Source organism: Puccinia triticina, chromosome 13A, assembly GCF_026914185.1.
Source record: "Puccinia triticina chromosome 13A, complete sequence".
Classification (NCBI taxonomy): domain Eukaryota; kingdom Fungi; phylum Basidiomycota; class Pucciniomycetes; order Pucciniales; family Pucciniaceae; genus Puccinia; species Puccinia triticina.
This window is the reverse complement of record NC_070570.1, coordinates 2,281,462-2,302,688: the sequence shown is the minus strand read 5'-3', so window position 1 is coordinate 2,302,688 and position 21,227 is coordinate 2,281,462. Positions and strand designations below refer to the sequence as shown.

General features: G+C 51.3%; 4 protein-coding genes across 4 annotated transcripts; 2 read left to right on the top strand and 2 right to left on the bottom strand.

Moving 5' to 3' along the window:
* Positions 1–5,223: 5,223 nt before the first annotated feature.
* PtA15_13A251 (uncharacterized protein) lies at positions 5,224–6,163 on the top strand (the record flags this gene model as incomplete). Its single annotated transcript, XM_053162430.1, has 2 exons — positions 5,224–5,461; positions 5,637–6,163. The coding sequence occupies 2 exons, from the start codon at positions 5,224–5,226 to the stop codon at positions 6,161–6,163; spliced, it is 765 nt and encodes a 254-aa protein (XP_053026406.1).
* A 303-nt stretch (positions 6,164–6,466) lies between these two features.
* On the top strand, positions 6,467–8,155 carry PtA15_13A250 (uncharacterized protein; the record flags this gene model as incomplete). Its single annotated transcript, XM_053162429.1, has 7 exons — positions 6,467–6,623; positions 6,801–6,974; positions 7,107–7,121; positions 7,258–7,481; positions 7,603–7,636; positions 7,713–7,852; positions 7,955–8,155. 7 exons carry the CDS (start codon positions 6,467–6,469, stop codon positions 8,153–8,155), a joined length of 945 nt encoding a protein of 314 aa, XP_053026405.1.
* Positions 8,156–10,531: 2,376 nt separating this feature from the next.
* Positions 10,532–15,205, bottom strand: PtA15_13A248 (uncharacterized protein; the record flags this gene model as incomplete). Its single annotated transcript, XM_053162427.1, has 9 exons — positions 10,532–10,592; positions 10,669–11,314; positions 11,409–11,631; positions 11,721–11,954; positions 12,027–12,719; positions 12,790–13,724; positions 13,803–14,025; positions 14,102–14,699; positions 14,811–15,205. The coding sequence occupies 9 exons, from the start codon at positions 15,203–15,205 to the stop codon at positions 10,532–10,534; spliced, it is 4,008 nt and encodes a 1,335-aa protein (XP_053026404.1).
* A 959-nt stretch (positions 15,206–16,164) lies between these two features.
* PtA15_13A247 (uncharacterized protein) lies at positions 16,165–18,505 on the bottom strand (the record flags this gene model as incomplete). Its single annotated transcript, XM_053162426.1, has 8 exons — positions 16,165–16,192; positions 16,260–16,576; positions 16,648–16,851; positions 16,948–17,050; positions 17,129–17,358; positions 17,439–17,761; positions 17,823–17,935; positions 18,480–18,505. The coding sequence occupies 8 exons, from the start codon at positions 18,503–18,505 to the stop codon at positions 16,165–16,167; spliced, it is 1,344 nt and encodes a 447-aa protein (XP_053026403.1).
* Between the last annotated feature and the right edge of the window lie 2,722 nt (positions 18,506–21,227).

Genomic DNA, 21,227 nt, shown 5'->3' with positions numbered 1-21,227 from the left:
TGACAGTCAACTACTTTGCAATGCGTTCCAGCCGCCACCGCAAACGATTCAAGCGTCCGTCATCCCGCGATTCATCATCCCAAGAAAATGCACCAGACAAGCAGAATCCACCCGAACAAGAAAATGTCGAATCGCCGAGAAGCACCAATGATATCAACGCACACCCTGCAACCCAGCCCCCACCCGCGACGACAGATGAGGAGGAATTGCGTGAGTACAAACCATCAGCCTGGTCATTACATCACTTTTTCCAACCCAATTCTGACTAGTAATCCACATATAGAAAGAGCTAAGAGAGTCGCGGAAAACTCGATCAGTTCATCCTATGCTTCATACGAGTCGCCCGAGCTTTCCAATCAGTTGGACAAGTATGGACGCCGCATGATTGCTTATCCCTGCAAGTTGTAAGCTAGCTTTTCTATTATAACTAACCTATTAGACCTTTTGATTGACATCCATCTTCAGATGCGGCACCAGAATCAACCGACCAACCTCAGATTCCTCTTGCAGCAACCTCACCAAGCATGCTTCAATATGCCTCCAAAAAACTCAGGATTCCAAACGCACTCCGTCGTTGGCACATTTCGGAATAACCGGGACAGGGGATATAAATCCAGCGGATGTCAGTGCTCAGTTCAAGTTGCTGCCCTTTTCAATCAGAAACATGCTCTTTATCGATTTATCTCTCTTTGTTCAGGTTCCTCAACTATGTGCTATTTGGTGCGCTGAGGCAGCAAGGCCATTTTCAGCGCTTTCGGATGCCAGCCTAAAAAAAATCCTCAATCCAACGGTCCTCAAGTATTTGCCGAAACCGTATCAAGTCTCAAAAGATATCCACATGCTCTATTCCGCTATACAACACGAGTATTGATCAGTTTTAAACGTGGGTGGTTCCTATTTTTAGTTATTTCTAACTTGATCACCTGACCGGTTTTCTGTTTATCAGGCGCACCAAGGCGCATTATATCTAGGGGTCGATTCGTGGCAGTCCCCTAACGGTTTTGATATATTAGGTATAGTAATATATTGATTAGCTGAAGATGGCACGGGCAAGGTAGATCTAGAGGCCATGCCTCTAGATTTTGTCCGACTCTCTCAAAGCCACACAGGCGAGTACTTGGCGGAGACAGTCAGTTTGGTCGTGGAGAAGTTTAACATTCAAGAAAAGGTCTGCCCTTTTTTTTGTTGACTGTTCAACTTCTACACTGACAAATTAAAATTTAGATATGCGGAATCGTTAGTGACAATGCCACAAACAATCATGTTATGGTCCGAGAGCTGAAGGAGCGCAAGTGGCCACGTTTCCGAGGTGAGGCGCATTGGATCCGGTGCTTTGCACACATCCTGAACTTGATAGTTCACGGGATCCTCCGACCGTTCGGAACTGCGAGTGCAAAGGGGAAGAATACTTCCAGAAACAATAGTGTTGGCTCGGACGAGTTGCTTTCTGAAGACAATGATGCTGAGGATCAAATAAGATTGTAAGGTTGATCTCATTTTCTCCAATTATAATTTCGACAGCTTATACATTTGTGAAACATTACGCTAGGCTTTCTCCGGGTCAAACGGGTGCAACACCATTAACAGATGATTATTTGAGTGATGATGAATCACAAGGAGGAAACGATCAAGGTGATATGGAATCCCTCAATGAAGAAGATATAAACGAAGCGAGTGACAAAGATGAAAGTGATTGCTATACAACCATTTCATGCAAAAAATCACTGGAAAAGGTAAAATAAGTCTTGGATCAATATGAGAGAGAAGCTGATATCATTCCTTGCTGCAGTTTCGGGCGGTTGCGAAGAAGTTGAGGTACTCACCGAATTCAAGAGCGGAGTTTGTAGAGATCTGCCAAGAGAAAGGGTGTCCCAAGCCGCATACCGTTGAGAGGGATGTCCGTACTCGATGGAACTCAACATATACTCAACTCAAGAGTATTCTTAGATGTGAAGCTGCTGTGTAAGTTGGTTCGCATTCCGTCTCAAAACGTACAGTATCACTAAAATTTATCAATTCTTCATCATTAGCCTTGAGTGGCAGCGGCATAAAAGGCATGGCCTTGAGCGCAGGCATTACGTAGATCAGTTGGACCTTGACCTGGCGCGCGATTTGGTCAATTTCCTGGGCGTCTTTGATGAGCTAACACTTCAAGTTTCCGTCGCAGGCTCGTCTCGTTTATCGAATATTGTCTTATACATCGATCAAATCACCGAGCACCTATCCACTGTTATCAGCAATCACAAATATCCTGCGGCGTTGAGGAATGCAAGTCAATTTGGGTTAAAAATAACCAACAAATACTATAGTCTAACAGACACCTCCCCGCTTTATAGGATAGCTATACGTATGTATATTATACCTTATCATTGTTGATTTCTTATTCTGAATATGTGAATTTCAGTCCTGCACCCATCCTTCAAGGATGAGTACTTCAAATTAGCAAACTGGGAGCCCGAATGGATAGCCGAAGCAATACGCTTAGCCCGGGATATGTGGGTATTGTTTTACAAGCTGCAAGCGGCTGCGGCAGCTGTATCTGTACCAACTACATCCTCCAAAGTAAGTCGCAGGATTAATTTGATATGATACAAATATACCATGTACTTTTTACTGATCTTTCACGTATCTCAATAGCCCAGGACAAGTATGCTGGCTGGACTTGGAAACGCAGCGGCCGCCCAAGGCGGAAACTCAGCGTCTGACGCATTTGATGTCTGGCTGGCCGGGGGACTTATCCTTGATGGTAACAATCCGGTCAATCCTCTCAAGTGGTGGCTTCAACAGAAGCGTTCCGGAAACATGCATGGCGGCCTGGTACATATGGCGCTTGATGTTTTAAGTTGTCCAGGTCAGTCAACTATCAAAACATTAATATATTTACTGCATCCATCTAATCTATATTCCGAACTTGATTCATTAGCCACCTCTGTTGATGTGGAGAGGGCATTCAGCTTTGGTCGGGATTATGTTTCGGCACGAAGGCACCGACTTGGACCGAACTCGATAAGTGGCGGAATGACAGTTGCCTTCTATTCAAAGAACAGAAGAATCAAAGATGGTACCTTGGCTGCATGGAAAAAAAAAATTGAGGATTCCAGCAAGACCACAAGGAAGCATAAAAGAAAGGTAATCCTTGTAGATGAAGAGTCATCTAAGTATAAGTTACTCTACATAGTTTACATAGTAAGAATTAAGCTATTCGGTGATGCTTGCAATATAAAACATAGTGATTTAGTATGTGAGGGCTGCTCATGGCAATGGAAACAGAAAAGGCTGCTGGCGGTACCTGTGGTACCTGCCAGCGGTACCCCTGGTACCTGCCAGGCGGTATCAGGTGCGGTACTAGGTATCACATTTGGGCTAAAAATCAAGGGGGTACCCAGGTACCGGTTGGTACCAGGGTCCAGATCAACAATCCCTACCCAAAATGGTAGGCACAAAAACGGTATGAATGGGCTTTTTGGGCTTCAATGGTAAGCACTTCAAGTGTATGAATTTTTTCCTGGGTGAACAAGGGTAGTAACTAAGATGTATGAAATTCCTGAGAGTGCACCAGAAAAGCCCCTTCCCCCCCTGAGCAGCACCCCTTGTCTTAGGGCCTATACCATTGGCATAGGGCATCAAAAGTCAATTCTACCAATTTTATTCCCCTCAATACTTCTTAAAACTCAAGCTGAAAATCACCAGAAGGCATTCTTGAGCCCAAAAGTGAAGAATTTCAACAATTGAACCCTCCTATTGTTTTCTTTTTTTGCATAGAGGACAAGAAAAGTGGAAATTTTGCAAAATTGAAGCACAGGCCCTTACTTTTGGTCCCTCAGCTTGGTGCCCCCAAGATTTTATTATTTTACGCCACCCCCCCCCCCCCCCTCGGCAGCAATGGTAGGCATTAAAAATGCATGAAAAACTGGAAAATCCCCTGAGCAACGGTGGGTAGTTATCGCTACAGTAACGCGTAACGTAACGATAACGTAACGTTTTTTGGCCGTTATCGTTATCGTTACCAGTAACGGCAGTGCGATATCGATATCACACCAAGAGTTTTTTTTTTCGCGACGGCCGTTACTATATCTGAGCGCGTAGCGACAGATATCGGGCAAGATAACGAGCAATAAAAGGCCAAAATAGGGTCAATTTAGCCTTTTATTGCTCAATAACGTGTGATCCGCTGGATAACGGGTTACTTTACTGGTAACGGCCTCAAAAAAAGAGGCCCGTTACGTTACGCGTGATGCCGCTGTTCGCGCGTTACTGCTAACAATAACGGCGCAAAAAGTAACGGCGGGTAGTTACTTTACAAAAATCCCGCAGATATCGTAAAGTAAAGTAACTACCCACCGTTGCCCTGAGTGTAGGCATGAAATGCGTATGAATCAAGTCAAAAAATGTATGGATTTTGGCAAAATTCTGGATTTTACATTACCCCCATTTATAGGGGGTTTCCAGGGTCCTGCCGCAGGGCGGGGCTGGTTGACGCCCTGGCGGCGTGTGGCAGAACGGCGGCATCAGGGCGTCCGACTACTGCGGGGCCCTGCTGGCGTCCGGTCGGCCGCCCTCCTGACATCCCACTTGTCCCGCTGTGGAGATGGAGCCTGCCACTCGCAAGTTACGCAACCGATTATTTAAGGGGCAAGCCAGCGGCCGTTCTGGTCCTCCGGCAGGAATCTGTCCCGGGCATGCGGTTCATCCCGATGGCCCCGTGAGACCCTGCAGGTATAAGTTGTTGCACACTATTGATCTTCGTTTGGCACCGGTATTAGCCCTCCGTCGAACAGAGACGGCCGACCAGCAAGATTCCCCTCACACGTGGTCCCTCAATGGACATCGTGAATGGCCAAGCGGGCCGCACCCCGATATGGCGATCATCCTGAAACTTCGTGTTGTGCTTTGCTGCCTGGCAGGAGATGCTGAAATCCGAAGAAGCCGAGTTTGGAGCAAAAGACCAATCCTTTATAACCCTGATCACGAAACTCGCTTTTCTGAAATCGTTTATCGGGGGCCGCCTCTTGATTCCTCTTCATGCGCCATCTGCCGCCTGTTTTTCCCGTGAATTATCCAATGACAGCAAGACTGCTCAGATGGACGAAAAGATCCATTCACGATGCAGAGAACTGTGTGTCTGTTTCTCTTCAGCTCTCAGAGTCCATTTAAGAGAAAATTTAGAACACAGATTTGATTACCATCTGGCACGACCCACTTGGATCGAACCGGTCGGTATTGATGGCTTCAGAAGCGGCATCAGCACCGGATACCAAAGACAGTAGTACACGGAGAAGACCATCAACAAGAACGCCTTCTCGATCGGTTTCAGCTGGAGCAGCTGGAGCACGACGTCTGCACATCTGTCCCTCCCCAACAGCCCTTGAGAATCTTGGATTCCAGCGTCCTCTCCATGCCCCATTCCATGAGGTAGCCGAGGAGTTCTTGCTTCTGTTGAGATACGCCGTACCCATCATCGGTAAGTCCGTCCCGTTTTCCTAAGCTTTTAGACCGGTTTCACATGGGATAACAAGCTCGCGTCTTTTTCCCCGGACACCTGTGGCATGCCTCCCTCCATGCAATAATGATGGCCTTGTTATGACTGATGCTAGGAACACATCTCTTAGAGAACACGTTGATGTTAGTGAGCATAGTTTCGGTAGGCCATCTGGGGACGAACGAGCTAGCGGCGGCAAGCCTGGCCAACATCACTCTGAACTGCTCGAGTCTGAGTGTGATAGTGGGTTTTGCCTCGGCGCTGGACGGCATATGTTCGCAGGCGTACACTTCCGGGGGTCTCGAGGCGAGCACACTAGCGGCGCTCCGGACGGCGGTCGTTTTGAGCGGACTGATGGTCCCACAGGGCCTGATACTCTGGAACATCCGCCCGGCCTTGATCAGCGTCCTCAGAGTGGACCCGGCGCTCGCGCTCATGGCTGCCCGATCCCTTCGCGTGCTCGTCTTCGCCCTGCCCGGCTATGCTGCCTTCGAGATCTCCAGACGCTGGCTGCAAGCCCAAGGTATCATCTACCCCCCCACCTGCATCTTGCTCCTCGTCTCCCCTCTCAACGCCCTCCTCAGTTACCTCTTCGTTTGGGGCCCTGAGCCCTTCCAACTTGGGTTTATCGGCGCACCTGTTGCCACAGTCATTTCCTTCAGCTTGATGGGGTTTTCCTGGTAAGCGCTTACCCCCTCCATCCTCCTTCCAAACACGGGCTCCGGAATATGGGAGACATATGATTGTCTCTGTGAAACATGATAAAATTTTATGGGTCATATGGTTATACATATCCATGTCAAGGGCCCGGAGCACGACGGGATGATCGACGCTGTCACCAGGTCCCGGGGAAGCCCGCTGGTCCATCGACGACGAATGGTTGATCGGCGTTCTGAACGGGGAAGCCCGGCGGCGAGCCTCGAGGTGCTATGATTTGAGCAGGCCAAGTGTTATTGTGTAGTGTTCATTGAAGGCAAGCCAATCGGTATGCCTGCCATGAAAACTACACGGCCTGCTCAAATCACAACACCTCGAGGCTCAGCGCCAGGTTTCCCCCTGAAGGACGCCGAGCATCCGTTTGTGATCGATAGACCAGCAGGCTCCCCGGGGCCCGGTGGCGGCAACGTTTGTCCCGTCGTGCCCGGTAGACCAATAGTAAACTTGACATGGATATAAAATCATAGGATACGTAAAAAATATGGCTCTGATGTTTCACAGTATCCACCAATCAATATTCAAGTTTAAGAATTGATCTCTAACCATGTCTCTCGCGATCCGAACTCAATGGCACAAAGTTTCCTCTACTGCGTCTCTGTCGCAGTCGAGCATGGATGGCCCGGTTGTGACCGACGAGCGTTCGCAAACCTAAGCCCGAACTTCTGGCTGGGACTCTCCGGCTTCACTACCCTTGCCAGCGAATGGTGGTTCTGGGAATTCATCGGCATGGCTAGCTCTCGGATCGGCCCGTCTACTCTCGCGGCTCAAAGTGTTATCGGTAAGTAAATAAACCTTAATTTTCTTCATGTTGTCCTTCACTTTCGAAGCAATATGTCTGCCTCAATCAGGAATAGTTTTCCCTCAAGAAAAAACAATACCTAATTACCTGGTTTTGTTTCTCGTAATTCAGTCACAATTTCAACACGTGCGTTTAGAAAAAAGAAAGAGATCAAGTTTCGCGAGAGTATGAAAGCTAATTGGAGCCATACGCCCGTTTGCGGCTGGGGATGTTACACCGAATGGACGACGATGCCGACGACGACGAACCGATGATGAAAAAGTGATGTACCAATTTTCGGGCGGGGCGAGTCTGGCGGCCACGGGTCGATACGGCAACCTAGTGGGAGCGGGATGCACGCGACGGGCAGGGCACACGGTGTGGGCGGCGCTCGGAGCCGGGATGCTCTTCGGGACGCTCACGATGCTTGTCATGCTCGTCTTCCGACACACCCTGGCCGGCCTGTTCAGCTCCCAAGAAGACGTCGTCGCACTTGTTGTCAAAGTAGTTAAGCCCTTTTAACTCCAGAAAAAAACCCACTGATTTATATACTCTAACTTTTCTTCTGCCACTCTGTTTCGTCCCTTCTTTGTCGAACGCGGCACTCATCCTGTGTGACTATCTACAGTTACCAACTGTCGCTTTGATCCAGATCCCAGACAGTCAGTTTTGTTCTGTATTTTTCTGCTCAGTATCCAGTCGCCGATGATTGGTTCTTGGCGCGATGCGTTGAATCAGGCATTGGGAGCACGCTGGCTGGAGTAATCAGAGGCGCTGGGAGGCCCAAGGTGGGGGCCTTGATCAACTGCATCGGTTACTACGTGGTGGGCCTGCCGGTCGGCATCTTTTTGACGTTTTCTCACCTCCAACTCGGTGTCGTAAGTTTATCCACTCCTTCTACACCTCTGTTCTTGAAGATTCTGACAATATCAATAAAAACCATTGGTCCTGGGGTACGAAAAAACCATTGTTCAAATCAGTGTGGCCTGTGGCTCGGGATGTTGATGGCGGTGACCTCGACAGCAATCGCCTCTTTTTACTACGTCTTCATTGGATTAATTCCCGATCATTGGTTGAGAGAACGGCAAAGACTAATCATCGATCCCTCTAGATCACGATTTAAATTCCACCAAGACCTGCCCGCAGACATAACGGACTATGGAACAATCAACAGTTTGTGACTCCAATGGAATCCAAAATATGTTCACAAGAGACCTTAAGAAACATACTTCAATCATCATATCTGAGCAGTTAGACTTTTGTTTTCTCTCTTCTCTTGAGTTAATTGGATAGATAGACTTGCACTATTTAGCATACCTTAATTAGCATTAGACATGACTGAGTTTTCTCTTGCCACACAATCAATTCAGCCAATAAGATCTTGTTTTTCAAATTCAGGCTATAGCCCTGGGTGAACATGATTTGTCTCTTGCACACTATGTACAAGAAAAACTCTAGAAACTGCCAGCAGTTGACATGTGGCATATGTGTGATTGCCATTGTAACTCCACATAATTACACCACACCCTTTTGTGCACAGTCACTGTACAATGTGTAAAGTGACTGTGCATTAAAAATTAGTTAAAAAAACCTTTGAGAAAGGCTTGAGTATCACCTCAAAGTTCCTTTGCGCTTCTGCATCTCAACTGCTAGCAGTTTCTACAGTTTTTCTTGTAGTTTTGGGAGAAACTAAACTTGCCACCAGGTCTGTATTCAGCAGGGCTGGCAAGGCCTTGCCTAGTTGCAACCCCCTGCCCACCCATTCTCTGCTGCAGAGGGGTGGACAGGTTGAACCAGGGATTACTGCCAACTCATTTTGATAAAAGCAATTTTTTGGGGTCTCATTGCTCAGCTGTCCATGATCAGAATGTGGTACAATTGAATCAAGTGTCACGTTTGCAAAAATAGCCCTGCTCATAGTGGGAAATTCAACACACCTAGCTTTCTTGATGCTGATCATAAACTACATAAAAATAAAAAAATTAAGATCACACAGAATAGTTGGAAATGAAATGGGTAAAATCTTTATGGAAATTTTGATCATCACATGGCTATATCTGCTGCCTGCCCGCTGAAGCCAATGTGTTGTGGAAAAGGGACACCGCAGACGCACTGGCCAGTCAAGCACAGTCCGCTGCTGTGACCAGTAGTAAGCCGATGACCAGCCGCCGGCGAAATCAAAGACTGGAGGCAATGTATCGGATTTCTTCAGATGGCAGGAATCCCAGCTGTTGACTCCGGTGCCATTTTGTTTGCAAACGTCCCAGGTGAAGCCTCAGGTGAGGAGGGACTTGGTCCAGTTTGCGGCACAGTACCACACATCATAAAGCAATGCTTCCTTAGTCACTCCCTTGTCCCAACCTCCAACACCAATTGGAATCCACTCCTCCCAAATTGTTGCTCTGCAGTAATGATTACAGTAATCAAAAGAGACAAGTAAACAAAACGCAAGACAACAATTGAGCAAGACCGATAAATCAGAGAGACTTTTTTTCCATGGTAGAAACAACAGCAGCAGGAGGCAAGTGTATGGATTTGCACCAAAAATGCTGTTTTGACAGTCTCTGGTTTGGCTTGTGCCATCCACCATCTTTGATGGATCATTGTGAGTGAGGCCGGAGGACTTATGATGATATCAATGCATCAAAACTTAGACACAATGTTGATATTTCATCTAATCCAAACAAATTGTTGGAATCCTCGGAGGTGAAGGAGCTATGGGAACATTTGTCGAAATCAGCGTTTTTGGCCTTTGCTCTCAGTCCTAAATCGCCGATACCGCATAAGTTCCTCCGGTGGAGGCGCCTCGCGCCCCCACCTGCGGACCTAGTTAAGATTGATGGCGGGGGCTGGCTGAGATAGTCGAGCCCGTTGGGATGGTAGTTCGAGAGTGGCTGGGCAGCTTGGGCGGACGGATGGCTCCTGCTGGTCTGCGCAGACTGGTTGAGATGGGGCTGCTGTTGGTGGGTGGGAATGAGACTGTCTTGGAGTCGGAGGGCGTCAGAGGAGGCCAGTCGGACGACTTGAATGGCTTGGGCACGTAGGTCTTGAGAGTCTCCCTGTTGGGCAGGCATCCCTTGGTTCTGGATCCTGTCCTGGATGGCACGCGATGCGGTGTTGGGAGTGGTGGTGGTGGAGTAGAAGATGAGAAGGGTGGTGAGAGAGAGGAGGATGGTAAACAGCAGCAGTCGTCGCAGCCCAGCCATCGTCGTTTCCGCTCGAGATGGCCAGTCGCAACTCGGCAGTACTTTCCCCCGGGCCCCAAACACTCTACGGGGGGAAATCACAAGATGTATGGGGTGTTTTGTATTTCATTCTTGTAAAAGTGTCTACACATATTGAGGTACAAACATAGATCATCACAGCCAAATAAATAGATAGAGCAAGCAAACCAACCCAAGAATCGGCTATTACACGACTTGCGAAGCCGCCAAGAAAGGAGAGGGGATGGGTGTACAAATATATTACGCGGATGAAGGAGTCCATCAGTCCTGAAAGAAAAAAGGATGAATATCGCTGAGTGTATCAAGATATATGTGTGAGTGTATGCAGGCTGATCACGGCTGCCGAAGCTGCTGGGACTGATGCTGGTGCAACAACTGAATAATCGACGTGATCCTGAAACCCGCCGCAAGGACGTCTCAGCACACGTGCTTATTTAGATGTATGTGGATGAGGAGAAAGAAACACGTACCCGTTGATTGCGAATCCGGCGGGGCCGAGTTTATCGAGCTCAGTGGAGACTTGCTCGACGGCGAGTTGCGGGGGGTGGAACGGGCGGACGGAGGCGGAGTACAGTGCGCGGTGCTTGGCGGCGTCGTGATGGAGAGGTGCAAGCGGGGGCGGCTCCTCGGAATAGACGAGCGGCTGATGGCGAGGCTGGGCGTGGTCCTGCTGACACATCCCGTGTTGGTGGGCGTGGGGGTAGTGGCTTGATTCGGGCGGGGTGGACGAGCTTCTCTTGGGAGGGCCGACGGGAGCAGATGTCCTGAGGGCGCTCTTGTGGGGCTTCCTAATCGCAGGCTCTCCCGGGCCGGTAGAATAATGGCCAGTACTCTGCTTCGAACCACCACCCCCAGTACTCTCATTCTCCTTCGGCTGGCCATCATCAGCGCTGCTCTCTTCCGGTCGCGGTCCGCGACTGATACTCCGACTGAGACTACTACTCCCCGCATAGGGGGTACGCTGGACGTTACTCTGAATGTTGACCGGCGTGCACACCCTGCGCAGTTCCTCAATCACTGACCGCCGGCGACTCTCGGCCCATTCATCAGTCTTCCGGATCTGCTTCCTGATCTCCTTCAACTCCTGTTTCCGCTTAATATCGATATCCAAAATCGCTGTCGTTCCATCATTGCCCACAAAAAACAATCCATATCAGAAGACTCCTGGTAGTTTCGGAAATGATTTTTTCTTTCGAAGGTGGAGACATACATTGCAGATGCGCATCGATCAAAGCGTAGTTATAGCTCGGCGTAAACTCCTGCTGTCCGGCAAAGCCGTCTTGGAGAGGGCCGACGGGGGGCGACGCGACCCGAGGATTGGCAGTAGTAGTAGGAATCGCTGGCGGGAGAGGGTGCATGTGAGTCGAGAAATGTGGGGCGGGCGGTTGGGGAGATAGGCAGCACGAGCTCGGCCGGCGGATGTGTTCGTCAACCTAAGCAAGATTTACAGCCACCCCGGAGAAAAAAAACCCCGGTGAATACAGAATATTAGTGCGTCCACGAGTCAAGAGATAGGGCGCACGTGTTGACCAAGGCTTGTGCGGTCTTGGTGAGGAGAAAGGCATACCGGCCGACCCCGAAACTCTCCAAAAGGAGATCCCGACTGATGACACGCGGCCGACGAAGCCGGATGGGGAGGAGGGCCATACGGCGGTCTCGGGTGGCCGCACAGGCTCGGTGGACGAGGGGGGATATCGGGGGGCGGGGGCGAGGCTCCCGGGCCGGGCGCGAGCGTCACCTCCTTGCTCAAAGGAGACTGTGCGAAACACAAAAACCCATTATAGATCATACACGACGGAGGGAAGAAAGAAAGCGACGGGAGACTGACCAGAACAACGTGGCCGCTACCGGGCGGCGGGTTTTTGAGGACAGAGACATGGGGCGGAGTGGGATAGAAACGGTCCGAGGGAAGGTCGTGGTGAGAAGAGGGCGGATGGGAGCCGGCGGGGTTTTCCGATGGACGAGGGTGTCCGTCAGTCGGTTGATTGTCCGACCGGTCACGAGCGAGGAAGTGGCTAGGAGAAGGACAGGTGGGTGGGGGCGAAAGGGGGCCACTAGGGGCGCTGCCCGAGCCGGTCTTGCGGAGGTGCCATTCGCGGGCTTTCTGGCTGCCGTTGCTAGCCGATCTGGAGGAGCTGCTGGCGACGCTTCGGGGGGAAGAGGCGGTCTTGGGCGTGCCTAGCCGGGCGGCCAAGGCCTGCATGATGGACGTGGGGAGGGCACTGGGCGAGGGCGGCTGGTAAGCGTACCGCGGCGACCCGGGGCCAGGGTGCCCAGCTGCTGGCGAAGAGGGGTGGTCGTCCCCAGGATGGACGAAGCTGAGCGGGGGCTCGATCGACCCGGTGCGTATATTCATCAGCATCATCTTCACATCGTCTTGCGATTGGGTGCTCGGTGCTGACTGGTCTTCGGGGGACGATAAGCGCGCCCCTGTCGTGCCTGTTTGATCCGCGTCACCTGCCGGATCTTGGGGCGGCAGCGGCATGGAGATCGGCGGCAATGGTTGGCCGGGCTCCGGCGCCTGAGATCACAAGTATTGACTCAGCACATGGTTGAATCAGGTGTAAAAGAAAAGAAGGAATGACGCTGACCTTTAAGTTTTCTTGTATCGCATGCGGCAAAGGAGTTGTTCGGGTGACAGGCGACTCGTCGACTTCCCCGGTAGTCGGCGCTCGAGTGCGGTTAGCAGCGGTTGACGGAGCGGGCGAACTTGAAACAACGGACTCGACCAGGGTGGTGCAGATCGGATCCTCGGTCCGGGTGGCGGGCGGCTGCTCGGCCTCAGGCTTTTTCTGATCTTCAACGGCCGGCGAGAGGGCAGTCGGGTCGGGCGATGGAGCGCGCTGGGCCTTCTTGCCAAACTCGGGGATCTCTCGCAACTCCGAGACCAACTTCCTGAGCGCCGAAACGGATGAGGTGTGCGTGGTGGCTGGCTTGTTGGTAACAGGAGAGAGATTTAGGGCTCTCATTCTCTCAGCCGCTAGTTTGACGTCTTCCTCCGCCCTCAACGACTTTTCCTCCTCCGCTTGCAATTCAGCCATCAACTTCTGCAAAGCCTTTTCGCCATCGAGACAGCCCTGCCGGAGCATCACGTCATCGGGCTCGAGCTCAGTGGCTTTCTTAAAAGCCTCGCAGCCATGGCGCATCCTCTCGACTCTTTCCTGCTTGGTGGTGGGGGACTGCGGTTCCTCATCGAGCGCCCACAGTTCCATCATCCGACCCAACTCCCACCACGACTCTACATCCGTTTCATCGGTCCCTAATGCATCCTGTAGCACGCTTGCCGCTTCTTTGTACTGGCGCAGTCCTTCCAAGTGTTCGGCGTAAGCCAATCTGAATCGGTTCGTCTGTCGAATGGTTTGGAGACTTGGGGCTGTCAGATTGGATGAGATGTGGATCGCCTTTCTGAAGGCGAGGGAGGAATTCGATAGCCTTTGTTCTCGCTCGCTTTCGTGCTCAGTTGGATATGCAAGCAATAATGACCACGCCCTTCCTAGAAAAAGCCAGGTAAGTGGATCCCGATTGTCTGGAGGTAAAATAGGAGTCAGTCTAGCTACACGTCCCAAAAAGAAAAACCCTTGGCCGGGGGAAAGTGTGAATTTACCAATCTGAATGCTTTGCTCTAGATAATGAATCGCTAATTTCAAGCTGGGTTCGCTTCTTGGCGCCGCGCTAGCATGACCGATCCTGCGAGCAGTGTGGCTCTGCTTGTCATTCTGGCTAGGTTCATTGAATCTCAAGTATAGCTTCCCAAGATCTCTGACGAGTTTGGCATCATTTGGATTATCCATCAGCTGCGCGACTATCTCGTCTCGTGACCTGATCATCTGTTTTTTTTAAAGGACAGCCAAACAATCAGCTTTCTTGAAGATAACAATTTTTGCAATGGATAAAATTGCCAACTTGGTCTCTTCTCTCCTTTTCGATTCTCTTGTTGATCTGTCGATTGGCGACGTCCACATCTCTTTGACGGTTGGTGATGTGAGTTTTGATTTTTTTGCGTTTGAGTAAGCTGATAGCATGCTGATGGTGAGTCGGTGGTGAATGGGGGTTAGATTCGGTTTTGGATATCACAGAGGATGATCGGAATCGGTTGGATGAGGGAGATGGATCTTGGTGATCTTTTGCAGAGACGAATGATGGCTGGTTTGGGCTCGGATTGGTTGTGATCGATTGGGAGGGCAGACTGTCGGTGCGAGATCGGGTGGATTGATAGGCAGTCGATCCTGAGAGATGAGTGAGCTGAGTTGGAGATTGGTGCGATCGAGTGGAGGTGATCGAATAGGAGGTGGTAGTCCGGTTTGATGGGGAGAGGCTGCTGAGCTGATGGAGATTGGGTGATGGTTCGGTTGTTGGATAGTCTCCAGGCATGACAGAGGATGAATGATCTGGCTGTTGCTCTGGCAGGAATGGACAGGTTGAAGATAGGCTGAAGTTAGTCGAGAACGATCCGGTTGAGATTGGGGATGAGACTGAGGTGTGGGTGGGTTCGGTGAGTTCACTACACAGAGCACGAGAAATGGCGAGTTAGCTGGGTTCGATATACATAAAGGGGGGTGTTCTGATCTCAAAGGGAGCTGCTTAGGTAATCAGAGTTTTCTCGATTGCTTACCTAATCACTGGGCTTAGAACATGATTCTCGATGCCCCATCGGTTCCCCCAACGATCGCGTCCGACGTCACGAAGTAAGGGCAACCCGGCCGAGTTCCTGTTGAGTCTCATGGCGAGGCCATCGGACCTGCCGGTGCGGGAGTCCCAGTCGGATTTCTCCTCAAGCTCCAGCCGTCTGCCGGCCGAGTTCGAGTCCGCGTCCGGGTTGAGGATCGTGGAGATGCTCGGCTGGCCCTGGGTGGACACCCTGCGCAGACTGGGGCTGATGGATATCGGCGGAGGCTTGACTGTCCTGGCCGACGAATACACCGAGGAAGTCGAGGTGGAAGAGTTCGACCCCGAGCCGGTGTGGTTGGTGGGTGAGCCTGAAGGTGAGGACAGGAATGGGGAGACCATCGCTGCTGACCGTCGAACCAGGCGCGGCTTCTCCGGGTGTGCTGGGGGGTGGTGGTATGTATGTGGTGGTGGTTGGTTCTGTTGTTTGCTGCTCGAGTCGACTCCAGGCGAAGTGCAGCTGATCGGGAGCCCCCCCTTGATGGGCCAGCGGCCAGGCGGGAGGGCATGACATCAGCATGCATCCTCCAAGTACATACCTACATGCGCTCATAACAGATTACATACACACGGGACGCTGATTATGAAATACACTATGTACATACTGCTGATCGGTCAGTGGAGCAACTCTCCACCCGGCCGGGCACTTCCAGCCGCGATGGTAGAAGGATCTATGCAATCTGCAATCTCTTTCTGTCTTTACATTTGTAACAGATGAGCTCAACCCAGACCAATACTTTCCGACGAGGATATGCGTGGGTTCTTGCTTGGCAATGGAAGACTGTTCTGGGTGGGATCTCTCGGAGCAGCGGGGGGTTTGTTCATGAGAAGCAGCTCTCAAAGCTGGCGATATGAGGCAAGATATTTGGGTTGATGAAAGCAACCAGTCAAAGAAGTGATAATATTTGCGTGTTTGAATCGATCCATTGGTACAAGTCAGCAACCCCTGGAGTCTTTCTTCATCGGCCCCCCTGTACCTGTAACATAGTCAAAAAGTGTGTGCTCCCAATCCACACAAGCCTGCAGCTGTGGAGACCATCGTACGTGCCAGCAGCTTGACGATCACGTTCAGTCACAGTGAGGACTGAAGAACGTAATCATTTTTCAGACTGTTTTTCAAGCTCTGGTACGTACACATGTCCCCCGAAGACTTACAAAACCCCCCAAAAAATGAATTGGATCGAGGTCGTTACACACGCATAAAGCTGATTATTGGGAACTTTGTAAGAGAATAGCATTCTGAAAAGGGAGAAGCTTCTGAGTGTATTTCCGAGAACCCTCTCGATCAAGCAGCCAGACGATTATGTATGAGAGTCGATGGACTCCTTCCTGGATCGATCGGAGCGAGACATGAACACCCGCCCAATCGAGCGGGAGAGAGGGAGAAGAGACGGACCGGGCAGGGAGCTGGGCCCACAGGGGGTCACAGCTGTAGGGCTGGCCGAGGTCGAAGTTTTCGAGCGGGTCGCAGAAGCATTTGCCGTTGGCATGGAAGCGGTCGTAGTCGGGCGGACAGTGGGAGAAGGGCGGCTGGAAGTAGCCCAGATCGTCCCAGCGATGGATCTGCGCGCGGGGGAGGAAGAGGGCGGCGGCGATCGAGTGGATCGGCCCTTCGGCCCACCGCTCGTAGTAGATCCCGCCGGCCCGGTCGAGGTGGCCGAAGAAGTTCGCGTACGTCGCCGAGCGCCAGAAGCGCATGTCCACGATCTCCAGCTGGCCCTCACACACCCAGGCCTCGTCAGGCCCTCTACACTCCTGCTCAAGAGACAAGGCGGGAGACTCACGTTCGACCAGAACTGGCACAGGTTGTAGTCCGACTCGATCCCGCGGGATGGGTCCTTCACCAGGAAATCGAGCGAGCTGTTTGCCGCAAGGAGGCCCGGATTGGCGCGCACGAATCCCTGGACGGTTTTCCAGAGGCTCGGGATCGTCGACTGGTACTCCATCAGCGAGATCGAGAACGAGAACACTTTCTTGTTCTCCTCCATCTAAATACACAAAATGTCCATGGCGTCAAAAGCTGTGCTTCTAGCTCCACGCTCTCCAGGCCCGCCGCCTTCGGCGACACTCATCGGCTGACTCACAAACACGAAGGGGTCGTAATCCACGTCGCAGGTGTATTGAATCCCAGGCCCGACCCGCCAATAGTAATCAAACTGCGCCATGAGCGGGTGCCGAAAGAAGAACCTAGAGCAGGCGAGTGTATCTGAGCACATATTTCCTTCGGGAACAGTCAGCCATGAGGCCCGCAGGATGGCGGCGTACCCTGCGTGGAAGCGGGAGAGATGCCGGCGGCTCTGGTCATCCGCCCCCTTTTTGGAGCCCGCGGCACCGGGTTTCTGGGCGCGCGCGGCCCGGCGACGGTCGACGTGGGGAGGATACGCCCATTGGCGGGCCGGGATGAGGCCGAAGAAGACTTGCGAGCGGGTCATCGACTTGATGGCCAGCGCGGAATCGGGGCTGAAGGGCTGGTCGCTGAGGAAGACCCAAGGGTACTAGAACACGCCGAGCGGGAGAGAGGGCCGTCAGTCGCCCAGCTTGCTCGCTCAGAAAGCGCGGAGAAGACGAGACGGACGCCGAACTTGCGGTTGACCCGGTCCTCGACGGTGCGCATGCTCATCAGCAAGTCTCCGAGATCGCGTTCGCGAACGACGGCGAAGAAGGTGGCATTAGCCCTGCGATAGGGGTTCATGAGGGCGGGATAGACCTCCGGCGGGAGCCTGTTCCCGGCGGGGTCGGTCTCGAAGCGGGGCGGGAGGCCGGCGGTGGGGCTGGCGAGCCAGCGGCCGTCGCTGGTCTCCGAGCGGCGCCAGGTGTCCAGCCAAGAGGCGCCTGGCCGGGGCTCGGCATGCGAGTCCTCGCTCGCCACCGACGCCGGCTCCGCGTACATCAGATACACTGCCACGCCGGCAGACAGCGTCAGGGTCGCCAGCCAGCGCCGCAGACTCCGCAAACTCACCCGCCGCCGCGCCCAGAGGAGTGGGCGTGAGTGGGCGGTCGTCGTGCTCGGCAGGTCGCCCCACTTCGGGCTCGTCCAGGATCCGGCTGTCATCTCCTCTCCGCAGCCGGGCGCTAAGGTTCGGTTGAAGAGCTCAGTCGTCCCCGGGTATCCCGTGAAAGGTTAGTCGTAGTCTGCTTGTTTTCTGAAGTTGCGTAGGATTTGGTTGCTGCCCGACTTCTTCTCCCTGGTCGGTGATCCGAAAGGGGGGACAAGATGTGGCAGAGCGACAAATGAGCTTTCAAGACTCGCCCTGCCAGTCGCTCAACGGGGCATCAGAGCCATCTGTTTATCCCAGCAGGTAGCGCCTCGCTCTCGGCTAAAGAAAGAATTGCGAGGGTGTCGTGGACACGCCTTGGTTAGCTTGATACCCCTTGCTGGCAGTCGAGATTCTCGCGTGCAATCCGCTGCGGGTCCTCCAGCGAAAGCCGATCGCCGGTCGATTTTGCGAGCACACAAGCGACCATCCCATCATCCACCTCGCTTTCAGTCTCTGTATCCACTGCCCTTCATGTTCCCTCCCCTTTTCAACTCAGATCCTCATGCAGCACTCAGCCCAAATGGATACGCCGTGCCTTATAATGTGGTCCATAATAACTGCCAACCCGGGCCTCATACCTCCTGCAGGGACCTGGCACATACATATTGTGTTTTTATGAATGGTTGGACTGACTTTCAGCAAGGTTCACCAAAATCATCAAATATGAATTTTAAGTTCCACATTTTTGTCTTCCCTCAAAAGCCATGATCTGTTGTCATCAACATCAACAATCATGGCGGCCACAGCAGCCACCAATCCTGTGCTTTGATCACCCGCATGGTCAACAGCTCCTCTCATCTGCCACCATTCCCTGGCCAAAACGAGTCCCATCAATACCGGTTTCCAGTGTTCCTTGGTCACAATCTTTTTGCCAGGGAGGACCCGCCTCCAGTCAATTTTATCCAATTCGCGCCTTGCCGGTTGGTCTTTTTTTCTTAATTCTCACAAGCTCATTATTGACCGGATTGTGATTGTTGCTTATTATTTTGCTCTAATTCTTCATGCAGCTACCATGAAGCCAGTCTGAATGCCGAACACCTCAGCTACCTTCGATGGAAACATTGTCAACGGAACAGTACACTGTCACCATCAACTCTGCTGATTGGATTATCTTTTATCAACTCCGAGCCAGCTTCCCAAGAAATTTTCATCTTGTTCAGGAGATGCTCAACCCCTTGACTGTGTGCTTTTGTTGGTTCTTGACTGCTTTTGTTGGTTCAGGCTTGGGATTTACAGACTATCAATTGGTGAATGTTCTCTGCCTCTAAGCTTCCCTCAAAGCTCTCCTGCCCCTCCATGGGTTGCTCGTTTTCATATCCTGCTGGTGGTGCCTCTCATGTGCCATTGTATTTTGTCCCAAAAAACACAGAGAAGCAATTACAATCCTTGATGAAAAGGATGTCAATCATCCTAGGTACTTGCAAGCAGAGGAGTCAATGGGGCTTAAGCATTTGGTCAATTAAAAGATAATGTATTCAAGTTTGAAGAAAATTTGGCCTCTCAATAGCCAGATCTCATTTTCATCTGTGCTGCCTAAATTTTTTCCTTGGCATCTTATCAACAGTATCTTACCCCAGTTTACAGAATGTATTGATGAGTTAAATTAGATTGCCTGAAGTGTTTTTCTATCTTGTACTGCTCAGATCTATCACACATTATCAAGATGGTTTGTATTTCTTTGTCTCATTGCTTCTTATCCATATACATTGAGCTACATCACAAATCTATCAATATCAATCATATTACTGGGTTTTTTTCTTGCTGATCCTAAGGGCTTTGATAGGCTGCAATATAAAAAAAAACTATCCATCTCCAAAAGGAGAATCAAAACGGCATATTCTTCTTCATGTGACACCTTCAAGCTCTCCGGTCATCATCTCCTCCTTTCCAGAGATGATCTCGTTGTTCGCGCGTTGAGAGCCGGCCAAGAAGGCATTGAGCCTGGAGCCTGCTGGCTGCCTGGAGGCAGAGTTGAGAGGGAAAGCGGTGGTACTTGCCGGGGTTGGAGGTATATTACCGGGAGAGCGGGGTGGGTGAGCTAAGCAGAGTAACGCTGGCCAAAGAGTGTGAGCTTTGTTGAGAGGAGCCGGGCTGCTACCAAGCGCGCAAACGGGGATGACTACGCTGCAAGGCGGAGATGAGTTGATCGTGTCTGTTGGCCGCTAGGGTGGGAAGTCAGCGTGCACTGGGCTGCTGAGGCGACCGCGTCAAACAGTCCAAAGTCAACGAGCCCATTGGGAAAGCGTCCGGCTCGTCGTCCATTGTTGTATTGCTGGACCATCAGTATTTGACATAGTCAAGTGCTCCAATCAAGCTCTTAATGAGTTTTGCCTGACCGGGGGACCCATATATCCCCAGCTACAAGGCTGTTGAGCATCAAGACACCTGCAACATTCACTTTTCTCAAAAAAAAAAAAAAAAAAAAACATCAGATCGGTCCACTCAAGTGCCAGTCATGGTTTTGCAGTAATAAGAATTGGATAATGTAGCAGCCAGGATCCACAAAGTGGACATATAAAAAACAGAACACACAGACCTTGTTGTGCCATATGGACCACGGCCTACCAGGATGATTTTGGATTGGTTTTGCAGTAATAAGAATTGGATAATGTAGCGGCCAGGATCCACAAAGTGGACATATAAAAAACAGAACACACAGACCTTGTTGTGCCATATGGACCACGGCCTACCAGGGTGATTTTGGATTCCGCGGCATAGCAATAAAACATGGTATGGTTGGTATTGATCCGTGGGGGCGTTGGTAATCCATGTTGATTTGGGTGGTGTTGCTTGGAATAGGTGATATTGGGTGGGATTGATGATGGATGATGGGTGCCGGCTCCTGACCACACAGCTGCCTTCAGCTGGTCATCCAATCACAGCGTGAGATTGATCCCCCCCGGAGCTGTGTATGGCAGAAACCCGGGGATTAAACGGGTGCTGTGGCCTGCTGTGCACCAATTCTGGGCCCAAAGTCCATAACCTTAGAGCATCCGCATCCGTGGCTAGATTAGCCTGGGCTAACTAGCTCGGATTACAATTGGAATAGGATAATCCAATCGGCCATCCACATGGGTGGGGATTAGCGGGTCCAAGACTGTTGGAGGTTATGTGTTTAGGTGCCTATATACTATGTGTTTGGCACCTAAACACATAAAGTTCATGCTAAGAAGCATGATGCATATTCATTTTGGGATTAGTCCCAGGATTAGGGGGGTCTACATTTAGACCCCACTAGCTCCAAACGGAGCTCCGGGCTAAGTTGATCCCCGGTTGATCCAACCCGATGCGGGTGCGGGGTCAAACTAAGTGCCCTAATCCGGGCT